Here is a 19,353-nt window from a genome sequence, read left to right as displayed (position 1 = left end):
GTATTACATTTCTGTACTGTTTTTGTTTCCATTGTGAAGCATGTTGAGTATAGCCCAATCCTGTACAGGTCATTAATCAGAATGCAAAGACATGTTTTATTGTAAAAAATCATTTAATGTTCTAACAAACAGCAGTACAACACTGAGATGCATGTGTCAGTTATGCTCGAATGACAAAGCCAATTGTTGTACTAAATCACATGCAATGGAGAGAACACTGAAAAAGATTCCCATGACTTGTGTTTAATGGGAGCAACAGTGATATGGTTCAAAATGGCATCATTGTACCTGGGTGATGACCTAAAAAGTAATACTACTGTACTAATCTTCAGAGGGGCTGAGACTTCCTCAAACGGTCTGTCTTAAGTCAGGTTGAAAATAGAGGTAGACAGGAAAGAGAGCGAACGCAGCAGAACACCTCATGTCGGTAGAGGAAGTTGGGTAGAATCAAATGGGAGAGGGTGATGACTCCCACATTTTGAGGACTTAGCTACATTCATCTGAAAGTCAGTGAGGTATGGTGTCACTATTTAATCTGAGACATGAGTTCTACAACTCACAGCTACATGATAAACAACCATGTTCATATATCTTCAATGAAATTGTTTAGCATCTTTTAGTGAACACCCCTGCTGATGATGACAAAAGTTGCTCATGGAAAGAGTTTGTTTGCTTTTGAAAGATCACCTCGACGTACAGTAGTAGTAGTAGTAGTAAGACAGTCATTCACTGGTTATTACGTTCAAACAGGCAGACATGCCGTAGTGAGACTAACTCTTCTTCAGTAACTAACAGAGACCCACTGGAGCCCTTGACCCCATAAAGACTTCATGTTCATTTGTACATTCCCCCCCCCCTCCCCAACCACAGGCAACTTAACTGTTTTGTAGTACTCCAAAGCTCTATAGCTGGTTCTGTCCCCCAGAGCCGCTCTATAGCTGGTCCGACTGGTACTCGGACACCTCCGAGAAGGTTTCTGACAGGCTGAGAGGCGGGTCGCGGTTGTCGGTGCAGACGATCTCAAAGTGGCAGTGTCTGAACTCGATGGCGAAGGTTGCGAGGAAGCTCAGAAAGAACATGACCAGCGCCCACTGCGCTCGCGCAGCATGCATGTGAAGACGCTGCGCCATCAGGACAAAGTCTGAACCGGGGGAGTTGAGGATCAAACACTATACAAAACACAACAAAATTCCTAGCTTCCTCCTTTGAGGTAAACACTGATCGAACTGTTGAATAAGTGAAAGCAAGGTTTCCACCTCTACAGCTGTAGCCAGCCCACAGACCCATAATATTATACTAACTGTGTGGTAAATAACTTTGTAAAAGCGTCTGCTAAGTGACAAGAGTGAGTCCCTGGTGCAAGCCAAAGCCAGAGGAAGGATACAGAGCAGCATGCAGGCGGTGATGGCCCCAGACAACAGGAAGCGAGGGATGCCTGCCCTCCGACCCTCGTTCCTAAGGTTGACTTTCAGGGTGATGACAGATTGAACCCAGCAGAACAACGTTCCCAGGCCAAACGTCATGGACGTCCCAATGTTGTGGAGCTCCTCGTCATTTGATAACTGGACCAGACACAAAGACAAAACAGACATGGCTCTTATCTGTTTCATGTTTACTGTGACCTTACAACCTCTGGCAAACATCTGATTATCACTGCAAACCAGGTTGAGGTTTTTTGGCTATTTTACCAGTGGTTCCCAAATGTCTTGGGTCTGGGCTAGGAGTTGTGTCAGACTCCTACGAAGTAGTCCAGTGACAGTCTATGAGATAGGGGGAAGTGTCTAGAACAGGGTCAGTGACTCCTACCTGGAAATTTCCCACCAGTGTCATGCCGAAGCAGGCCAGGGACAGAGCCACCAGACTGCTGATGTTGAGCCAGGGTTTGTGGACCTGGGGCTTCAGCTGCAGGTATCTGAGGACACCAATGATGAACCCTGAAAGGAGAAGACCCATAAGGGATCTATCTCTGGTCTGGTCTCTAACCATTTCATTCCTGGTCCTGGGAACCCACAGGATGTGCAGGCTTTTGTTCCAACTCAATACTAACATCCTCAACAACTGTTTGTAATGAGCACTACATGGTCTGCCATTGGAACTACTGACTAAATGCATGCCAAGCAATAGATAGCACTTCCCCATTTTATAATGTACATCCCGTTGTTTCTATTAGTGTCTCTATCCTGCCATTTATTTTTGGTTCAGTGGTCAACGTTGACTATGTTTCCATGTTCATACAGGAGATAAACAGAAGAACATGCGTCAGTCTTACCTACGAAGGCAGCCAGGTTCATGACCTGGCTAAATACACAGCTGGCCGGGGGAGCATTGCCTGCAATGCTGAGAGAGGGGGGGAAGATGGGGAGAGAGGGATACAATTGTATTGACAGGAATCACAAAACCTAGGTAAAGATTAGAAACCAGTAAGGTTGGCACTAGTATAGGGTGTGTGTACTGTACCTTATATATGGAGGGGATTTAGGGCCAGATCGCCTGTGAAAAAATACATGTACTATTTAGAAACTGGTGCGTGATGATAACTGGAATATCATATTGCTACGTTATTAATAGTCCTTACTTGTATTCTGAACTCAGGGGTGTTATCTTCTCATCTTCAACAGCTATGAAATACCTGCAACCAATGATGACCATTTTGTTAATGTCACACACAGCTGTAAAGCCAAATGGTGTGTGAGATAGCAAAAACATCGTGTTTAAAAAAAAAAAACATAAAAAAGTGTACTTACACAACCCAGAGTCCAGCAGCTGTGAAGAGAGAGTACATGGAAGGGAGAAACGTCCAAGGACTGCACTTCCTCATGGTGTCTCCTGTATACAAAGACAGTTTCAAACATCTCCACTGTCTGTCAACGGTAAGATAGGAAATGAAGGAGTTAGGACTGTTTTAGAACCAACTGAGGCAAAACGGGTGGAACCTATCCTGAGATGTGTTTGAGGGAATTACTGTAACTCAAAATAGAGAATGAATGCTGTTCAGATGCCACACTTACGAATAGTGAGACCAAGACAAAGTCAGAAAAACAATGATGCGTTGTTCCCTGAATTTTACAACGTAAGACTGCAGTCACCTCTTCCGCAGTAGGCTTCCATTGGAGAGGACTGAACTGCTAGGGCTAGTAGCCTACTCCAATAGCCTGCTAGCTGCTACAATAATTAGTTCTCGTAAAGCGGTCATAAATAATTGCACTTATAATAGCCTTGAATTAACTGACATACAGACAGGTGCATGTATCTTTAGAGGCAGAGATAAATGGTGAATGTGTTTGTCTCGGGCATAGCCTTGAATAAAAACGACGTAGCTAACATGCAACGCTTTTCATTCTATTGCTGGTGTGCTGGGAATTGGAATGTAACACTCTGTCAATATGCTGTTCTGTCATTTCTGACAGGATGCTTCCACAACAGACAGCTTCACATGTAGGTGAGTGACAACAGTTCAATTTCCCAGACAAATGTTTTCTTTTATTGTTCCCCACAACCTATAAAATGGAGGATACCTTCACTAACTGGCTTCACCAATCCCAATATGATCGGTCTCTCTTTTTAATCGTCAGCCACAAACATGAAATACCTCGTTGTCAGCCGGCGCCTGTTGGATTTATATTATGTCTTCTCATTTCATATTTGACTGAAACACGCAGTTTTTGTTTTCAGTCATAGTCCCCAGTGAGAAAAATTACGTTGAAAAGACGTCTTTTGGAAGTATTTTCCAGATGTCGAAATAAGGTTCATTTTTGGTTCTGAATGAAAGTTGAAAAGAGGTCTACCTTATTTGGATGCACTGACTGTAAGTCGCTGTGGATAAAAACGTCTGCTGAATGACCAACATGTAAAAACAAACACTTGCAGAGCATGCTGGGTATTATTCTAATGAGCTCCGCACCCAAATAAGTACACATTTGGCCAGACCAGACCAAATCTGAACGAATTATAGATGTCTAGGCTAAATTTCACAATGTATAACAGCACGCTACAGTACGACACAGTTCAGTAGAGTACTGTACGGTAAAGTTTATAGCAGTAGAATACAGTTTAGTTCAGTAGAGTACATTAGGGTAAAATACAGTACATTATACTGTACTGTACTCTACTGAACTATACTTTACTTTTCTTTATTGAACTGTACTGAACTATACTTTTCTTTATTGAACTGTACTGTACTCTACTGTACTATACTCTACTTTTCATAACTGTAATGTACTGTCCTGTACTGTGCTGTCCAAACTTATGAAAAACAGATGTCTATGATTGGACCAAATCTGAACCAATCATAGACGTCTATGTTTGGGCCAAATCAAGGCCGGTCAGGACTGGACCAAATCTGAATAAATTATAGATGTCTATGTTTGGGCCAAATACAAGTCGGTCCGGACCGGACATCTAGGAACGTTGAAACCGGACCAAATCTGAACCAAACATATATGTCTATGATTGGTTCCAAAAAAAGTATAAAAATTCGTGGACGTTGCAATCAAGGCCAATCTGGACCGCCACCAAGACAAAACGTTGGCGTCGGATAAACACGTGCTAGAGAGCACTAAATCCAAAGATTAGGTTTCTTCCTAGGTTTTTGGCCTTTCTAGGGAGTTTTTCCTAGCCACCGTGCTTCTTTCACATGCTTTGCTTGCTGTTTGGGGTTTTAGGCTGGGTTTCTGTACAGCACTTTGAGATATCAGCTGATGTACGAAGGGCTATATAAAAATAAATTTGATTTGATTTGAGTGAGATAGAAAGTGCAGTCCCCAACATGCACCAGGTCATGGGTGATCCTCTCTCTGTTATCAGCCCATTATCTGCTTCAAAATGTCATCCCATCACGTTTTTGCAAAAAGTTAGGCCTCAACCAATTGATGCTTATGTCAACTGGTTATGCTTCCAGCAGGCTTTGCGGTGCCAATGGGAAAAGATGAGCGTCAACCAATTAATGCTTATGTCAATACATTGCATTCAATGAGAAAAGATGTCTCTCAACCAATTGATGCTTATGTTAATCACAGGATGCTGCTGAGGGGAGAATGGCTCATAACAATGTCCGGAACCGAGCAGATGGAATGGCATCAAACACCTGGAAACCATGTGTTTGATGTATTTGATACCATTCCACTGATGCTGCTCCAGTCATTACCGCAAGCCCGTCCTCCCCAATTAAATTGCCACCAACATCCTGTGACGTCAATACATTCCATTCAATGGAAAAAGATGTGTGTCACAGGATAGACGCTTATGTCAATACATTTACAGTAGTACGGAGCGATTAGTGCTTTTTGAGGTCGGTTCAATTGTTAAAAAAGAAACATTAAATGCATTATGTGGGTTGAATGCTGTAACAACACAGAATACAACAATTAATAAAAGTCCCATGATGGTAGTGACTGCCCATTACTACTTATCACTTATTAACCATCATCTTTTCACATTACTTTACTTTGATCAAATATTTAAGTTGTTGCGCAAGTCATCATCTCATCTCTATAGAGCTGCTGCCTATGCTGTCTGACAAAATCACCTACTAAAAATAACCTACATTTTGGTTAATTGCTCAGCAATAATTTGTAGTCAATGGGAAAAAACGCTTATCTCAGTACATTGCATTCAATGGGGAAATAAGAGTGTCACAAGGTTGACGCTTATCTCAGTACATTGCATTCAATGGGGAAAATAAGAGTGTCACAAGGTTGACGCTTATCTCAGTACATTGCATTCACTGGGGAAATAAGAGTGTCACAAGGTTGACGCTTATCTCAGTACATTGCATTCAATGGGGAAAGATGAGCGTCAACCAACTGATGGTTATGTCAATACACACATCCCTACATACACTCGTTCTATCTCCTCTTTGCCTCCCTCCATCTCTTTCTCTCTACCTCCTCTTTATCCCCCCTCCTCTTCTCTCCCTTCCCCTTCTTACACCCTCTCCCCCTTTCTCTCGCCCTCCTCCTTTCTCTCTCTCTTTTATCTCTCTCTTTCTCCTACCTCTTCTCTCTCTCCCCCTCCCTCATATCTCTCTCCCTCCCCTCTTCCACCTCTCTGTTGACTCTCTCTCCCCTCCCTTCTTTCTCTTCCCTCCTTCACCCTCTCCCTTTCTCCCCCTCTCACTCCCCCTTCTCTCTCTCTTCTCTCTCTCCCTACATTCTCTCTCCTTTCTTTCCCTCCCCATCTTTTCATCTCTCTTTCCCTCTCCCTCCTCTCTCCCACCTCTACAGACAGGATATTTGACACATAAATATGCATCAAGAGTATTCGCGCACAAGTCAAGATGTTGCATTCCAGTCAAAAACGTTGGGTGATACAGCTGCAATGGATAAATTGGTGAAAAACTCACAGACAGGCAGGCAGACAGACAGAAGCAGGTAGGCAGACAGACAGGCAGATAGACAGAAAGACGCAGACAGACAGATCAACTGACCAACAGGCAGACACCGACAGATAGACAGGCAGACCGTTTTCAGGGATGTAGTATATTCAACCTAGCTTCCTTTTCCCCTATATTCAACCTCGCTTCCTTTTCCCCTATATTCAACCTAGCTTCCTTTTCCCCTATATTCAACCTAGCTTCCTTTTCCCCTATATTCAACCTAGCTTCCTTTTCCCCTATATTCAACCTAGCTTCCTTTTCCCTTATATTCAACCTAGCTTCCTTTTCCCCTATATTCAACCTAGCTTCCTTTTCCCCTATATTCAACCTAGCTTCCTTTTCCCTTATATTCAACCTAGCTTCCTTTTCCCCTATATTCAACCTAGCTTCCTTTTCCCTTATATTCATTTTAGCTTCCTTTTTCCCTATATTCATCCTAGCTTCCTTTTCCCCTATATTCAACCTAGCTTCCTTTTCCCTTATATTCAACCTAGCTTCCTTTTCCCCTATATTCAACCTAGCTTCCTTTTCCCCTATATTCAACCTAGCTTCCTTTTCCCCTATATTCAACCTAGCTTCCTTTTCCCCTATATTCAACCTAGCTTCCTTTTCCCTTATATTCAACCTAGCTTCCTTTTCCCCTATATTCAACCTAGCTTCCTTTTCCCCTATATTCAACCTAGCTTCCTTTTCCCTTATATTCAACCTAGCTTCCTTTTCCCCTATATTCAACCTAGCTTCCTTTTCCCTTATATTCATTTTAGCTTCCTTTTTCCCTATATTCATCCTAGCTTCCTTTTCCCCTATATTCAACCTAGCTTCCTTTTCCCTTATATTCAACCTAGCTTCCTTTTCCCCTATATTCAACCTAGCTTCCTTTTCCCCTATATTCAACCTAGCTTCCTTTTCCCCTATATTCAACCTAGCTTCCTTTTCCCCTATATTCAACCTCGCTTCCTTTTCCCCTATATTCAACCTAGCTTCCTTTTCCCCTATATTCAACCTAGCTTCCTTTTCCCCTATATTCAACCTAGCTTCCTTTTCCCCTATATTCAACCTAGCTTCCTTTTCCCCTATATTCAACCTAGCTTCCTTTTCCCTTATATTCAACCTAGCTTCCTTTTCCCCTATATTCAACCTAGCTTCCTTTTCCCCTATATTCAACCTAGCTTCCTTTTCCCTTATATTCAACCTAGCTTCCTTTTCCCCTATATTCAACCTAGCTTCCTTTTCCCTTATATTCATTTTAGCTTCCTTTTTCCCTATATTCATCCTAGCTTCCTTTTCCCCTATATTCAACCTAGCTTCCTTTTCCCTTATATTCAACCTAGCTTCCTTTTCCCCTATATTCAACCTAGCTTCCTTTTCCCCTATATTCAACCTAGCTTCCTTTTCCCCTATATTCAACCTAGCTTCCTTTTCCCTTATATTCAACCTAGCTTCCTTTTCCCCTATATTCAACCTAGCTTCCTTTTCCCTTATATTCAACCTAGCTTCCTTTTCCCCTATATTCAACCTAGCTTCCTTTTCCCCTATATTCAACCTAGCTTCCTTTTCCCCTATATTCAACCTAGCTTCCTTTTCCCCTATATTCATCCTAGCTTCCTTTTCCCCTATATTCAACCTAGCTTCCTTTTCCCCTATATTCAACCTAGCTTCCTTTTCCCCTGTATTCAACCTAGCTTCCTTTTCCCCTATATTCAACCTAGCTTCCTTTTCCCCTATATTCAACCTAGCTTCCTTTTCCCTTATATTCAACCTAGCTTCCTTTTCCCCTATATTCAACCTAGCTTCCTTTTCCCCTATATTCAACCTAGCTTCCTTTTCCCCTATATTCAACCTAGCTTCCTTTTCCCCTATATTCAACGTAGCTTCCTTTTCCCTTATATTCAACCTAGCTTCCTTTTCCCCTATATTCAACGTAGCTTCCTTTTCCCCTATATTCAACCTAGCTTCATTTTCCCCTATATTCAACCTAGCTTCCTTTTCCCCTATATTCAACCTAGCTTCCTTTTCCCCTATATTCAACCTAGCTTCCTTTTCCCCTATATTCAACCTAGCTTCCTTTTCCCCTATATTCAACCTAGCTTCCTTTTCCCCTATATTCAACCTAGCTTCCCTTTCCCCTATATTCAACCTAGCTTCCTTTTCCCCTATATTCAACCTAGCTTCCTTTTCCCCTATATTCAACCTAGCTTCCTTTTCCCCTATATTCAACCTAGCTTCCTTTTCCCCTATATTCAACCTCGCTCAGGCATTTATTTAACGCCTGCTACTTTAGTTTAGATCAACCCTAAACCTAGCTTCATATCTACTACTTGCTCAAACCTTATGCTTCAACCCTAACCCTAAACATTTGCCTCATCTCTACATTTTGTCTCAACCCTAGCCCTAGACATAACCCTAACTTCTTGTCCACTAACCCTACACATAACCCTATGTAGCCCTTTCCTGCAGTCAATGACCAAAAGCGCCCTCTTTGGCTTCATGGGTGGAATGTTATTCATATTTTTCATAATGAATAAAGACTGATGAAAATCCGGTGTTTCTATGTTGAACGGTTTTGTTATATTTCAGTCTTCTGTGATGTGTATATGATGTGTAATATTGGGATGAAAACTCATAATTGAATACATTTCAACTCTATATTTGACATGGTACCGTTGTCTTATTTTTTAAGCCCATAACCATGAGTGTGGGATGTATATTTTTGCAAGCCTGACCATGTGAAATGAACTCTTCAACAGTGAAAACTTTGTTCCCAAGAGAACAAGGCCTTTCTTCCATAGAGGAAAGCATTTCCTACAGCCCTCATATAACCATGACGCACCCGTGGTCTGCAATTGCGCTAGCTAACCGTCCTTCCGCACAACCCATTGCGACTTTATAGGGATGCCCTGTGTTGAGGCGCAGCTTACTGTGGCAACAGGAAATGGCTTAATTCATCCTCAACATGGTGCTTTAAACTCTCCCTGAAGTTTCACAAAAACACTGTCTTCTGTCCTCTGTAAGACAGTCAATTCTTAACGTAAAGACTTGAAGCGGTTGAATCTTCTCAAATTTTCATATTTGTGACCAGGGTATCGTCATGACCTGGTATATGGAATTTGAAGTCAATCAACCCAATAGCATTTTTGACCTCCATTGGACACAATGGTCTTGCAGTTCTAGAAGCTAAGAGCCTTCTTAGAATTAATTCTGAAGAGGATATTGTTCACATTAGTTTAGATTGACTCGAAACTGGTAACTGTCTGTGTCCGTCTTTCTTTCGGTCTGCCTGTCTGTCTGCCTGCATTTCTGTCTGTCTGTGTATCTGTCAGCCTTTGCCTGCCTGTCTTTCTGTCTACCGATCTGTCTGCCTGTCGGTCTCTGTCTGTCTGAGTTTTTCACCAATTTATCAATTGAAGCTGTATCACCAACCTTTTTGCCTTAATTGCAATGTATTGACTTATGCGTCAATGTCCTGTCTGGAGGTGGGAGAGAGAGGAGGGAGATGGAGAGAGAGATGAGAAGAGGTGCAGCGATGGAATGAAGGAGGGAGAGATAATGGAGGGGGGAGGAAGGAGAGAGAGAAGGGGGGAGAGAGGGGAGAGAAATGGAGAGGGTGAAGGAGGGAGGGGAGAGAGAGTCAACTGACAGAGTAGGGAGAGAGAGATGAGAGGGTCGAGGAGGGAGGGGAAAAAGAGATAAGAGAGAGATGGAAGAGAGAGACAAAGAGAGAAAGAAAAACAGAGAAGCAGGGAAAGATAGGTGGTACAAGAAGGGGGAGGGAGGTAAAGAGGAGCTAGAGAGAAAGAGACAGATGGAATCAAAGAGGAGAGAGAAGGGAGGTAGAGGGGGATTAGAGAATAGAGCGAGAGAGAGACATGTATGTCTGTCTGTGAGTCATCTTTTCATATTTTTCCATTGACTGGAATTTATTGACATAAGCATCAATTTGTTGACACTCGTCTTTTCCCATTGACTGGAATGGATTGACATAAGCATCATCCTTGTGGCACTCTTCCCATTGAATATAAATGTATTGACATATGTCAACCCTGTCACACTGATCTTTTCCCATTGAATGCAATGTATTGACGCGTCAACCCCGGGACACGTCTTTTCCCATTGAATGTAATGCATTGACACCTTAACCCTGTGCCACGTCTTTTCCCATTGAATGTAATGCATTGACACCTTAACCCTGTGCCACGTCTTTTCCCATTGAATGTAATGCATTGACACCTTAACCCCGTGACACATCTTTTCCATGCTCCGTAGGAAAGAGTAATAGCAATACGCCTCTTGTTTCCAGCATGCAAGCTGCCCTATCCTACACTATAGCCTGTGTGACCTGAGAGCAGGCCACTTGGAGCTGCTCTGCTGTGGTGCGTCTCCCAAGTATGTGGGTTTCTGCTGTATTCAATTATGCTAATGCATACTAGGCTATTATAATGGAATCGTGTTATGTTGGCATGTTGCCAATGGCTATAGAGTAAAACCATAATAGATCCTGTACTTGAAATGAAAAAGAAAATGCACACAAACGTTCCTCCATCCTCAGAGGACTTGGTAGGGACATCAGCTGCTTTTCCAGACAATAAACATAAACACGGGGGAGATTTGCTTTAAAGTTCTCGAAAACCATACACAAAATGTATCATTGGACACAATGTTTAGGAAGAGGTCATCGTTTCATGAAGTCTGAAGGAAGAAACCAAATGGAAAAAGTGGTGAGCAAGTTAGGTCCAAAAAACACATTTTCACCAGGTCAAATGAATTTATTGTGTTAGAGGTTTAATTATGCGTGTATCTAAAGCAAAGTAGATCATTTAAACATTGTTCTATACATCAGTTAGGGTCTCTATAAGCTTCAATATGAGGTCTTAAACCAGCATGAAAATGTTTGCCTTGGAGTAAGTTGAGCTAATGGCTATGGGGTAAATTGAGCCAATGGCTATGGGGTAAGTTGAGCCAATGGCTAGTTGAGCCAATTGAAATGTTTTGTTCCCAGGCGTAACGCAAGACATTATCACTGGGATATGAGGTAACAACAGGGCCTGATGTTAAGTGTTTTTTTTTTAGGTACAAAGTGTTTGTTAAGTGTTTAGCCTGTGTTCAAATCTGCTTAAAATGATTAAAAGACAATGGTTTTAAAAAGGTAGTGGTCATATTTCATTCATTACAGAAGTTTGTAGACGGCTTAATTTACCCTGTCCCGCGGCTCAACTTACCTCATACCCGGGGTAGGTTGTGTCAAGATACCACTTTTTTTTTGGACAAGCTTTGCTTTCAAAACTGTTTAGAATGAATTCTTATTTTTCCAAGGATACACAATATCCTTACCCCACTTTTGCCCTCAGAACAGCCTCAATTCATTAGGGCATGGACACTACAAGGTGTCAAAGCGTTCCACAGATGCTGGCCCATGTTGACTCCAGTACTTCCCCCAGTTGTGTCAAGTTGGCTTGATGTCATTTGGGTGGTGGACCATTCTTGATATACACGGGGAACTGTTGAGCATGAAAAACCCTGCAGTGTTGCAGTTCTTGACACAAACCTGTGCGCCTGGCACCTACAACCAAACCCTGTTCAAAGGCACTTACATTTTTCTGAATGGCACACATACATAATCCATGTCTCAAATGTCTCAAGGCTTAAAATACTTCTTTAACCTGTCTCCTCCCCTTCATCTACACTGATTGAAGTGGATTTAACAAGTGTTAAATTAGGGATTAGGGAATTAGGAATCATATCTTTCACCTGGTCAGTCTATGTCATGGAAAGAGCAGGTGTTCATAATGTTTTGTACACTCAGTGTATATAGGTATCTTTGTTAGAAACAATACTATATTTCCCTTGATGGAGTGATGCTGAATGTCAAAAATGGCTCAACTTACCCCACTCTCCCCTATACTATAGTTGGTTATTGAAAAAGCCCTCTCCAAAGCATGGCACAAAGTCAACAAACACACACATAAAGCATTTGCATTAAATAATGTATCTTAGCTATAATAATGGCACGATGATATACTATAGACATTCAGTTACCCACACATCAGTTTAATCATATGTATCCTCTCAGCCGGATCCAGTCATTTACAAAGGAAACTCCACCGTCCTCTGGACGTGTTTACTTATCTGGTCCCCACAAGAATAGTAAACTAATTCACATTTGACCAACTGGTGATATTTTATTAGTCCCCACAAGGTCAAATGCTATTTCTAGAGGGTTTAGGGTTAAGTTTAGAATTAGTGTTAGGGTTAGGAGCTAGGTTTAGGGCTAGGTTTTGGGATTATGGTAAAGTTAGGGGTTTAGGGAAAATATGATTTTGAATGGGGCTGAATTGTGTGTCTCCACAAGGTTAGTTATACGAGTGTGTGTGTGTGTGTGTGAGAGAGTTTAACCAGGGGTCCCCACAAGAATAGTAAACTAAGAAAATAATTGACCAACAGGGAACATTTTGTTAGTCCCCATAAGGAAAAAGGCTATTTCTAGGGGTTTAGGGTTAGGGGTTAGGTTTTCGGGTTAAGGTTAGGGTAAGGGTTAGATTTAGGGTTCAGTTTAGAGTTGGGGGTTAGAGAAAATAGGATTTTGAATGGGAATCAATTGTGTGTCCCTACAAGTTTAGCTAAACACAACTGTATGTGTGTGTCCAATAAGAACTAAACAACTAAACCAGAAATATATAGGCTATTGATATCGACACAGCATATAACCCACACAAGACAGGTACAGAATAGAAACAAATACAGTCACTGGGGGAGGAAAACACAGGCATATAACAGACGAGCTCATCTCTCAACAATACTATAAAGCACAGTAGTAATAAAAGTCCTATGGTAATGTTATCTCTCATAACATAACATAATAATAGAGTGGAATCAATTCATCAAAGGGATAGATCAAATAGATAGATCATCAATTCATCAAAGGGATAGATCAAATAGATAGATCATCAATTCATCAAAGGGATAGATCAAAGTTCAGTACATGCTCTCGTACCTCATGTCTTTTTCTCATGTTCTGTCTTGTATTGAATTCAAATCTGAATCGCTCCCACTACATCATGAGCGACAGACTTCTGTTGTATACCTGAGAGTAGTGGTGTCGTGTGGTGTAAATATGGAGACTGAACTTTCAGCATAGTGAGTAGATAACGCTGAAATGTTCCTGTGAGCGTTTTTTAAACTACTAATTCGTCGCCATGGAAGCTGCAGTGCGGCCTTGCTTTGACTGATATATTGAACATCTACCCGCCACTTCTTCCACGGTCCGTTAGATTCTCTGAAAGCATAGAGGTGAACTATGATCATTAAAGACTGAATCAGTCAGAGACCTCATCCACTCAGTCTGACTCCTCAGTCATCTATCTGACCTCCTCAGTCATCTATCTGACCTCCTCAGTCATCTATCTGACCTCCTCAGTCATCTATCTGACCTCCTCAGTCATCTATCTGACCTCCTCAGTCATCTATCTGACCTCCTCAGTCATCTATCTGACCTCCTCAGTCATCTATCTGACTCCTCAGTCATCTATCTGACTCCTCAGTCATCTATCTGACCTCCTCAGTCATCTATCTGACTCCTCAGTCATCTATCTGACCTCCTCAGTCATCTATCTGACCTCCTCAGTCATCTATCTGACCTCCTCAGTCATCTATCTGACCTCCTCAGTCATCTATCTGACCTCCTCAGTCATCTATCTGACCTCCTCAGTCATCTATCTGACCTCCTCAGTCATCTATCTGACCTCCTCAGTCATCTATCTGACTCCTCAGTCATCTATCTGACTCCTCAGTCATCTATCTGACCTCCTCAGTCATCTATCTGACCTCCTCAGTCATCTATCTGACCTCCTCAGTCATCTATCTGACCTCCTCAGTCATCTATCTGACCTCTCATCTATCTGACCTCCTCAGTCATCTATCTGACCTCCTCAGTCATCTATCTGACCTCCTCAGTCATCTATCTGCTTCTCAGACGTCTACTTAGACGTTGCTTTATTCCGCATGTCTGTGTCTCGCAGACAAGCTGAACGTGGAGGGAAACAGAGAAGTTATACATCACAGGCGATACATTCTGATTGATGGTAAGGCAAGGGAATAAAATAAACATTCCCCGCAACCAGCGGCCCTATTTCACACCGCCTAAGGTCATCTCGATGTGATGAAGGATTGAAGGGGGGTGGGGACTTGGTACAGGTTACGTGAGTTTCCACGCTAGAGGGAACTCTCCAGGGACCATGAACAGGAAACAAGAGACCTCTCCTCTCTCCCTTACGTCCCGTTCTGGTAAACATGTCGAAACATATTAAAGTTAACTCCCATACACCATTACCTCTACACGTGACTGACATTTACCGTCCACGTTTCGGTCTGTGACCTTTTTCAAGACGCGACAACCAAAACGTTGACAATAAACAGCATGTGTATCCTGAATGCAGGAGTCATCTTTTATAATGTCTCCCCACCAGTCACCCTGCACTAGAAACCCTTCTCCACATAGTAATGTACTGCAGAGCCTGGCTTGTGGAAGCTCATGCAACAGGTAAGTAACAATGCTAGGATTTGATTTTCTGATTTCAAAAGGTGTCTGGTTGTCTTGGTTTCCAGACTAAACCTTGGATTAACTAACCAGTGAGTCAAAAACTACACCTTTGTGTCAGAACATAATGTACAATTTGGGGATCCAAAAGAACAAAGTACAAAATATAGCAGACGAAACATGATGATAAATCATAATGCAGTGGCGGTCTAAGAATATATTGACGTCTCACCGTGGACTTCTCAACCACAACTTGGTTCAGTGAGAACCACCACTCATGCTTCTTTATCTTGTGTGCTGTTGACCGCTCCGTAGCTCCCATCCCCTGTCCTTAGTTTCCTGGACTGTATTGTTTCCACGGAGGCTTTCTTGCGGTTGCTGGCTAGGCCCATCCAGCACATGAGATCGATAAAACAGGTGGTGGGGTTGAAGCGCAGGCCGAACTCACTGGTAGAGTAGTCAAAGGGGAAAGTGTGGTGGAAGTTATGGAAACCCTCACCTAGGAGTATGTGTATAGGGGATAGGTGGGGAGTGGAAGTACAAATGTCATATGTATTATTTTGCATACAGTTCCAGTCATTTCAGTCCATTCATCTGAATCGTACAATATCAGACAATATATCAGACAAGTCAAAGCAGTAATGAAGAGTGACCCTAGATACAGCAACATTATCAGTCACTACAGTATAAGACATTGTATAGGAGTTATAACAGGTCATAGCCAGACTCACCGATGGCTCCGAAGGTGACCCAGCGGTTCTCGCGGGGGCTGATGTTCTGGTCGTACGGCCGGTTCCCGTACATGTGGGCGGCGCTGTTCACCAGCCAGGTGACGTTGAGCGAGACCGTGTAACGCAAGATGGATGCCAGGAAGTAGGAGTTCCACAGTGTCTCACCCCAAAAGTACCAGGGAACCACAGTGGGAACCAGGAAGCACATGATCAGGACTGAGGTCTTATAATACCTGGGATGAAATAGTAGAAAGGAAGAGGGGGTGAGAGGAGTAGAGAGGGAAGAGAGGAGAGGAGAGTATATCTTAGCTCGTATTCAGAGTAACTTGTGATATCTGTATTCAACTTACAGTAAAACAAGTGCAGAGTTAGGGTGTTGTGTGCTGGTCAATCAAACAGGGCTAGAGCTAAGGGTCAATGTGAAATGGGGCAGTGGACCCACCTTCTCTGGAACTGGACCACGGGGTCAGCCAAGAGATCAGTGACGTCCAGCTTTTTTCCCTTCTCGATGACATCGCGGTGTTTACGCACAAACAGCCAGCCAATGTGAGCGAAGAAAAAGCCTCGTGTTGCATTGTGGGGGTCTGCATCTGTCTCTGAGAACTTGTGGTGCACACGGTGGTCTCTCGCCCACTCATAGATGTCATTCTGGGGAAGAGAGGAGGAAAACGATGGGTGAAAATGGGCGAAGTGAACATTTTGAATCCTGCATTCAGGCAAGTTTTACATAAAGAGGACATTCAGTTTCTGGTGGACATTCATGATTTATTTGTGGAAGAGAGACATGACATCATCTACAGTTTGTTATTCTAGAAAAGTCTCTCGCAGTGCACCTGGGTAGTCATGACGACACCACTATTCTTTCTGTCCAGGAGACTTCCCACAGCAGCCATTGTTTCCCTGCTTTAGAAACCAGTGGTGTAATATATTTCAGGTCCTGGGAGGAGACTGAGAGCACAACGGTCAGCCACTTAATTAGATTCATTAACCTGAAACTCAGATCAAATGGGGTCATGTGTTCCAGAGGGATGAAACTCAGCTCAGGTTTATAGCTGCCAGTTTGTCTGTTGGGTTGTGTTTTGGTCCTTTCCTCAGAGGTAATGCTGACATGACGCAACAGAGCCGCAGAGAGACTTTGGAAGAAATAGCTTTTGATTTGTAGAAGTTCAGAAATGAAACAATATCTACCTGTTTTAGAAATGTATTTCAAAAAACGCAGATGTCTTTTATGTGTCTGAAAGGGCAGAAAGACCAGCAATACGATACTACATTGAAGTTGTATATACATCCCCTGTGCTTTATGAAGGTTCTCTAATGAGTGACTCCCACCTGAACTAATTAACAAATATCTTCAGGGGGATGTCAACAGTACGGAGGGAGAGAGAGGGATGGAGGACATGAACTAACCTGGAAGGCCATGGAGTTGGCGGCTGCGAGGAAGACTCTGAGAGGAAGCTTGGCCCTGTAGGAGCGGTGGCTCCACAGCCGATGGGCCCCTGCTGTCACCCCCAGGGCTGTCACGATGAAACACACGTAGGCTGCAACAACACACCAGAAGACACGACATTCATTAAAAAAATATATATATGAATAAACATATAGGTGAACACCCTCCTGAACACACAACAGTTTCATCTTTAAAAAACACATTCCTCTCTTTTATTTGACATTCATCTATCTGGGTTAGTCTCACTGAGATGAAATCTCTTTGCAAGAGGTCCAGGATAGCAGCAGGGCGAGCAGGTTAGTAAATGTTACAGGTGGATACCAGGCTGAGAGTTTATGCTCATCCAAATCTCCCTGTTTGGCACCCAGTTCACAAAAAAAAGGTGCTTTTGAATAATGAGGGGTCATAGACCGGAGGCTGTGCAGCTATAAATAGTGTCCCCCCCCCCCCTGCCCCCCTGTTCAAACGATTAATGACTAGACTAATGAAAAGGGTTCCACTTGGAGAGCTGTGCCATCTGATGTCTCTGTGGAATTGATTCCAGGAACAGTGCATCACTGTGATGACTGGCTGACTGGGGCATGGTAAACACCCGCCCAGAGTGGCACAGACACTTCCCGTACATGGCCGGACACACTGTGACTGGACATGGTCCAGCATCAACGTCTTCCAAGAAAATAAACAAACGACAGATTATGGTTATCCCTCAATTAATGTCTTAATAGCTCAAAATTATGATGTAGCTAATAATTATAACATGGTCATTTGGTAGATGATAACACTTGATTTTAAATTATTCTTTTTAATTCGTTTCGGATATTACCTACCATATATTCATGTTTTAGGTCATCAACACACTTTCTCACTTTGTCGTTTAAACAGGTTTAATTTAGAAACCCTTATAAAACAAGATGCCTGCTGTTTCTGACATGGTGCGTACTTGACGCCACTACATCTTGAAGGAACAATCTGTTCAAGATGTTCAGTTGTCATCTCAATTATCTCACTGAAAGCTCTCACAGCAAAAAAATATATGTACTCTAAAAAATCTACATATTAGCTTACGTGCATTAAACGTCTAATATGACAATACCTTCCTAGTTATGAAATCAGAGGAATTACTGTCTCTAAAATAGTTGATGGTTACAGACTAAGACAGGCCACTCTGCTCTATAACATTGAAAAAACACTATGCCTTTTTAAGGTCAAATTAAATTCACAGGCGCATTAAGGTGTAATTCAATTCACAAGCGCAATATTGATCATTATTTATAGTGCTGGCATCTCCTTTGTTTACTCATAAATGTTTTAACATAAATAGCATACACTTTGGGAGTCGGGTAGACTACATATAACATGCATCTCATCACGTATTCAGTGGCATCCGCTTGCACCGACCGACTACAATGGTAATTTCCAGAAGTTGCACAAGCACGCTATGAGTGGTAGCCTCCACACGGCAAGTTATCTCCGGCAGATCAGACTTACACCAGACCCAGGTAAGGGGCTTCGCTCTGGGGATAACAAGGATGGAATACACCGCCCCGATGTGCAGAAGGGCCATGAGGATAACGTTTCTCCATACGATTCCCAGAGACCGCCACCGGTCAGCCTTCTCATCTCCAGCCCGACACGGAGCTTCCATCGCCATCTCGCTCCAGTCCTTAGGTCCCATTGGCTCCTCGACTACAGTCTCCCCATCCTGAAGAACAACTGCGTCCGGAACACTCACCATCTCCACAGCACAATGCGCAATATGGGAATATGGCCTATGATCAGTTCGACTGGCTAAAACGAAGTTACCTCAATGGAAAATATAAAGTCACAAACTATGTAGCAAAAACGAATACATTTCCAGGTAAAAGCTCACACACACGGATCTCTCGCCTTCCTCTGCTCTGACCTCAATGCCAGTGAGGATGAGGAGGTGCGCTGGCTGAGAGCGTTGAAAGCCCTAGTGTGGCGCGCACGGGAGCTGCAGTGGCGCAGCTGAGGTGGTCCTGATGTAAGAACACGTGGAATCAGGACCAGCTGAGTGCAAGGATGATGATCCAGGAAAATAACTGATCTTGTACAGTTTAGCTTTTTACCGAAAGGTTTTCAAGCAACGGGACTGTCTGTAGAAGAGCATATTTGCCACAAGACGATTAAAGTAGGTGTTGTGTGAAAATATTCTGTGAGTGTAAGTCGATCTGTACAGGCTCGACACGTTACAGTAGCCTAATGTATCATGATAGAATATTGGAGATCTGAGGAAAAAGATCAGACTGCA

At 42.7% G+C, this 19,353-nt stretch overlaps 2 protein-coding genes across 4 annotated transcripts; both read right to left on the bottom strand.

Moving 5' to 3' along the window:
* Nucleotides 1-94: 94 nt before the first annotated feature.
* On the bottom strand, nucleotides 95-3,875 carry LOC106562340 (transmembrane protein 150C). 3 transcript variants are annotated; one of them, XM_045688808.2, is made up of 8 exons: nucleotides 3,786-3,875; nucleotides 2,745-2,826; nucleotides 2,576-2,629; nucleotides 2,458-2,490; nucleotides 2,270-2,337; nucleotides 1,807-1,934; nucleotides 1,385-1,562; nucleotides 95-1,141 (listed from the first exon to the last, which is right to left on the bottom strand). In XM_045688808.2, the coding sequence occupies exons 2-8, from the start codon at nucleotides 2,816-2,818 to the stop codon at nucleotides 933-935; spliced, it is 744 nt and encodes a 247-aa protein (XP_045544764.2). In that variant the 5' UTR covers nucleotides 2,819-2,826; nucleotides 3,786-3,875; the 3' UTR covers nucleotides 95-932. The 3 variants fall into 3 exon arrangements, with proteins under 3 accessions (XP_045544764.2, XP_045544758.2, XP_045544756.2); XM_045688802.2 differs by having other exon boundaries at nucleotides 3,590-3,845; XM_045688800.2 differs by lacking the exon at nucleotides 3,786-3,875 and adding an exon at nucleotides 3,009-3,499.
* Nucleotides 3,876-14,752: 10,877 nt separating this feature from the next.
* On the bottom strand, nucleotides 14,753-18,816 carry LOC106562327 (stearoyl-CoA desaturase 5). Its single transcript, XM_014127132.3, has 5 exons — nucleotides 18,570-18,816; nucleotides 17,042-17,172; nucleotides 16,077-16,282; nucleotides 15,635-15,867; nucleotides 14,753-15,402 (listed from the first exon to the last, which is right to left on the bottom strand). Exons 1-5 carry the CDS (start codon nucleotides 18,814-18,816, stop codon nucleotides 15,179-15,181), a joined length of 1,041 nt encoding a protein of 346 aa, XP_013982607.1. The 3' UTR covers nucleotides 14,753-15,178.
* Nucleotides 18,817-19,353: the final 537 nt, after the last annotated feature.

Source organism: Salmo salar, chromosome 01, assembly GCF_965601325.2.
Source record: "Salmo salar chromosome 01, fSalSal1, whole genome shotgun sequence".
In the NCBI taxonomy this organism is placed as follows: domain Eukaryota; kingdom Metazoa; phylum Chordata; class Actinopteri; order Salmoniformes; family Salmonidae; genus Salmo; species Salmo salar.
This window is presented reverse-complemented; position numbering and strand designations above follow the sequence as displayed.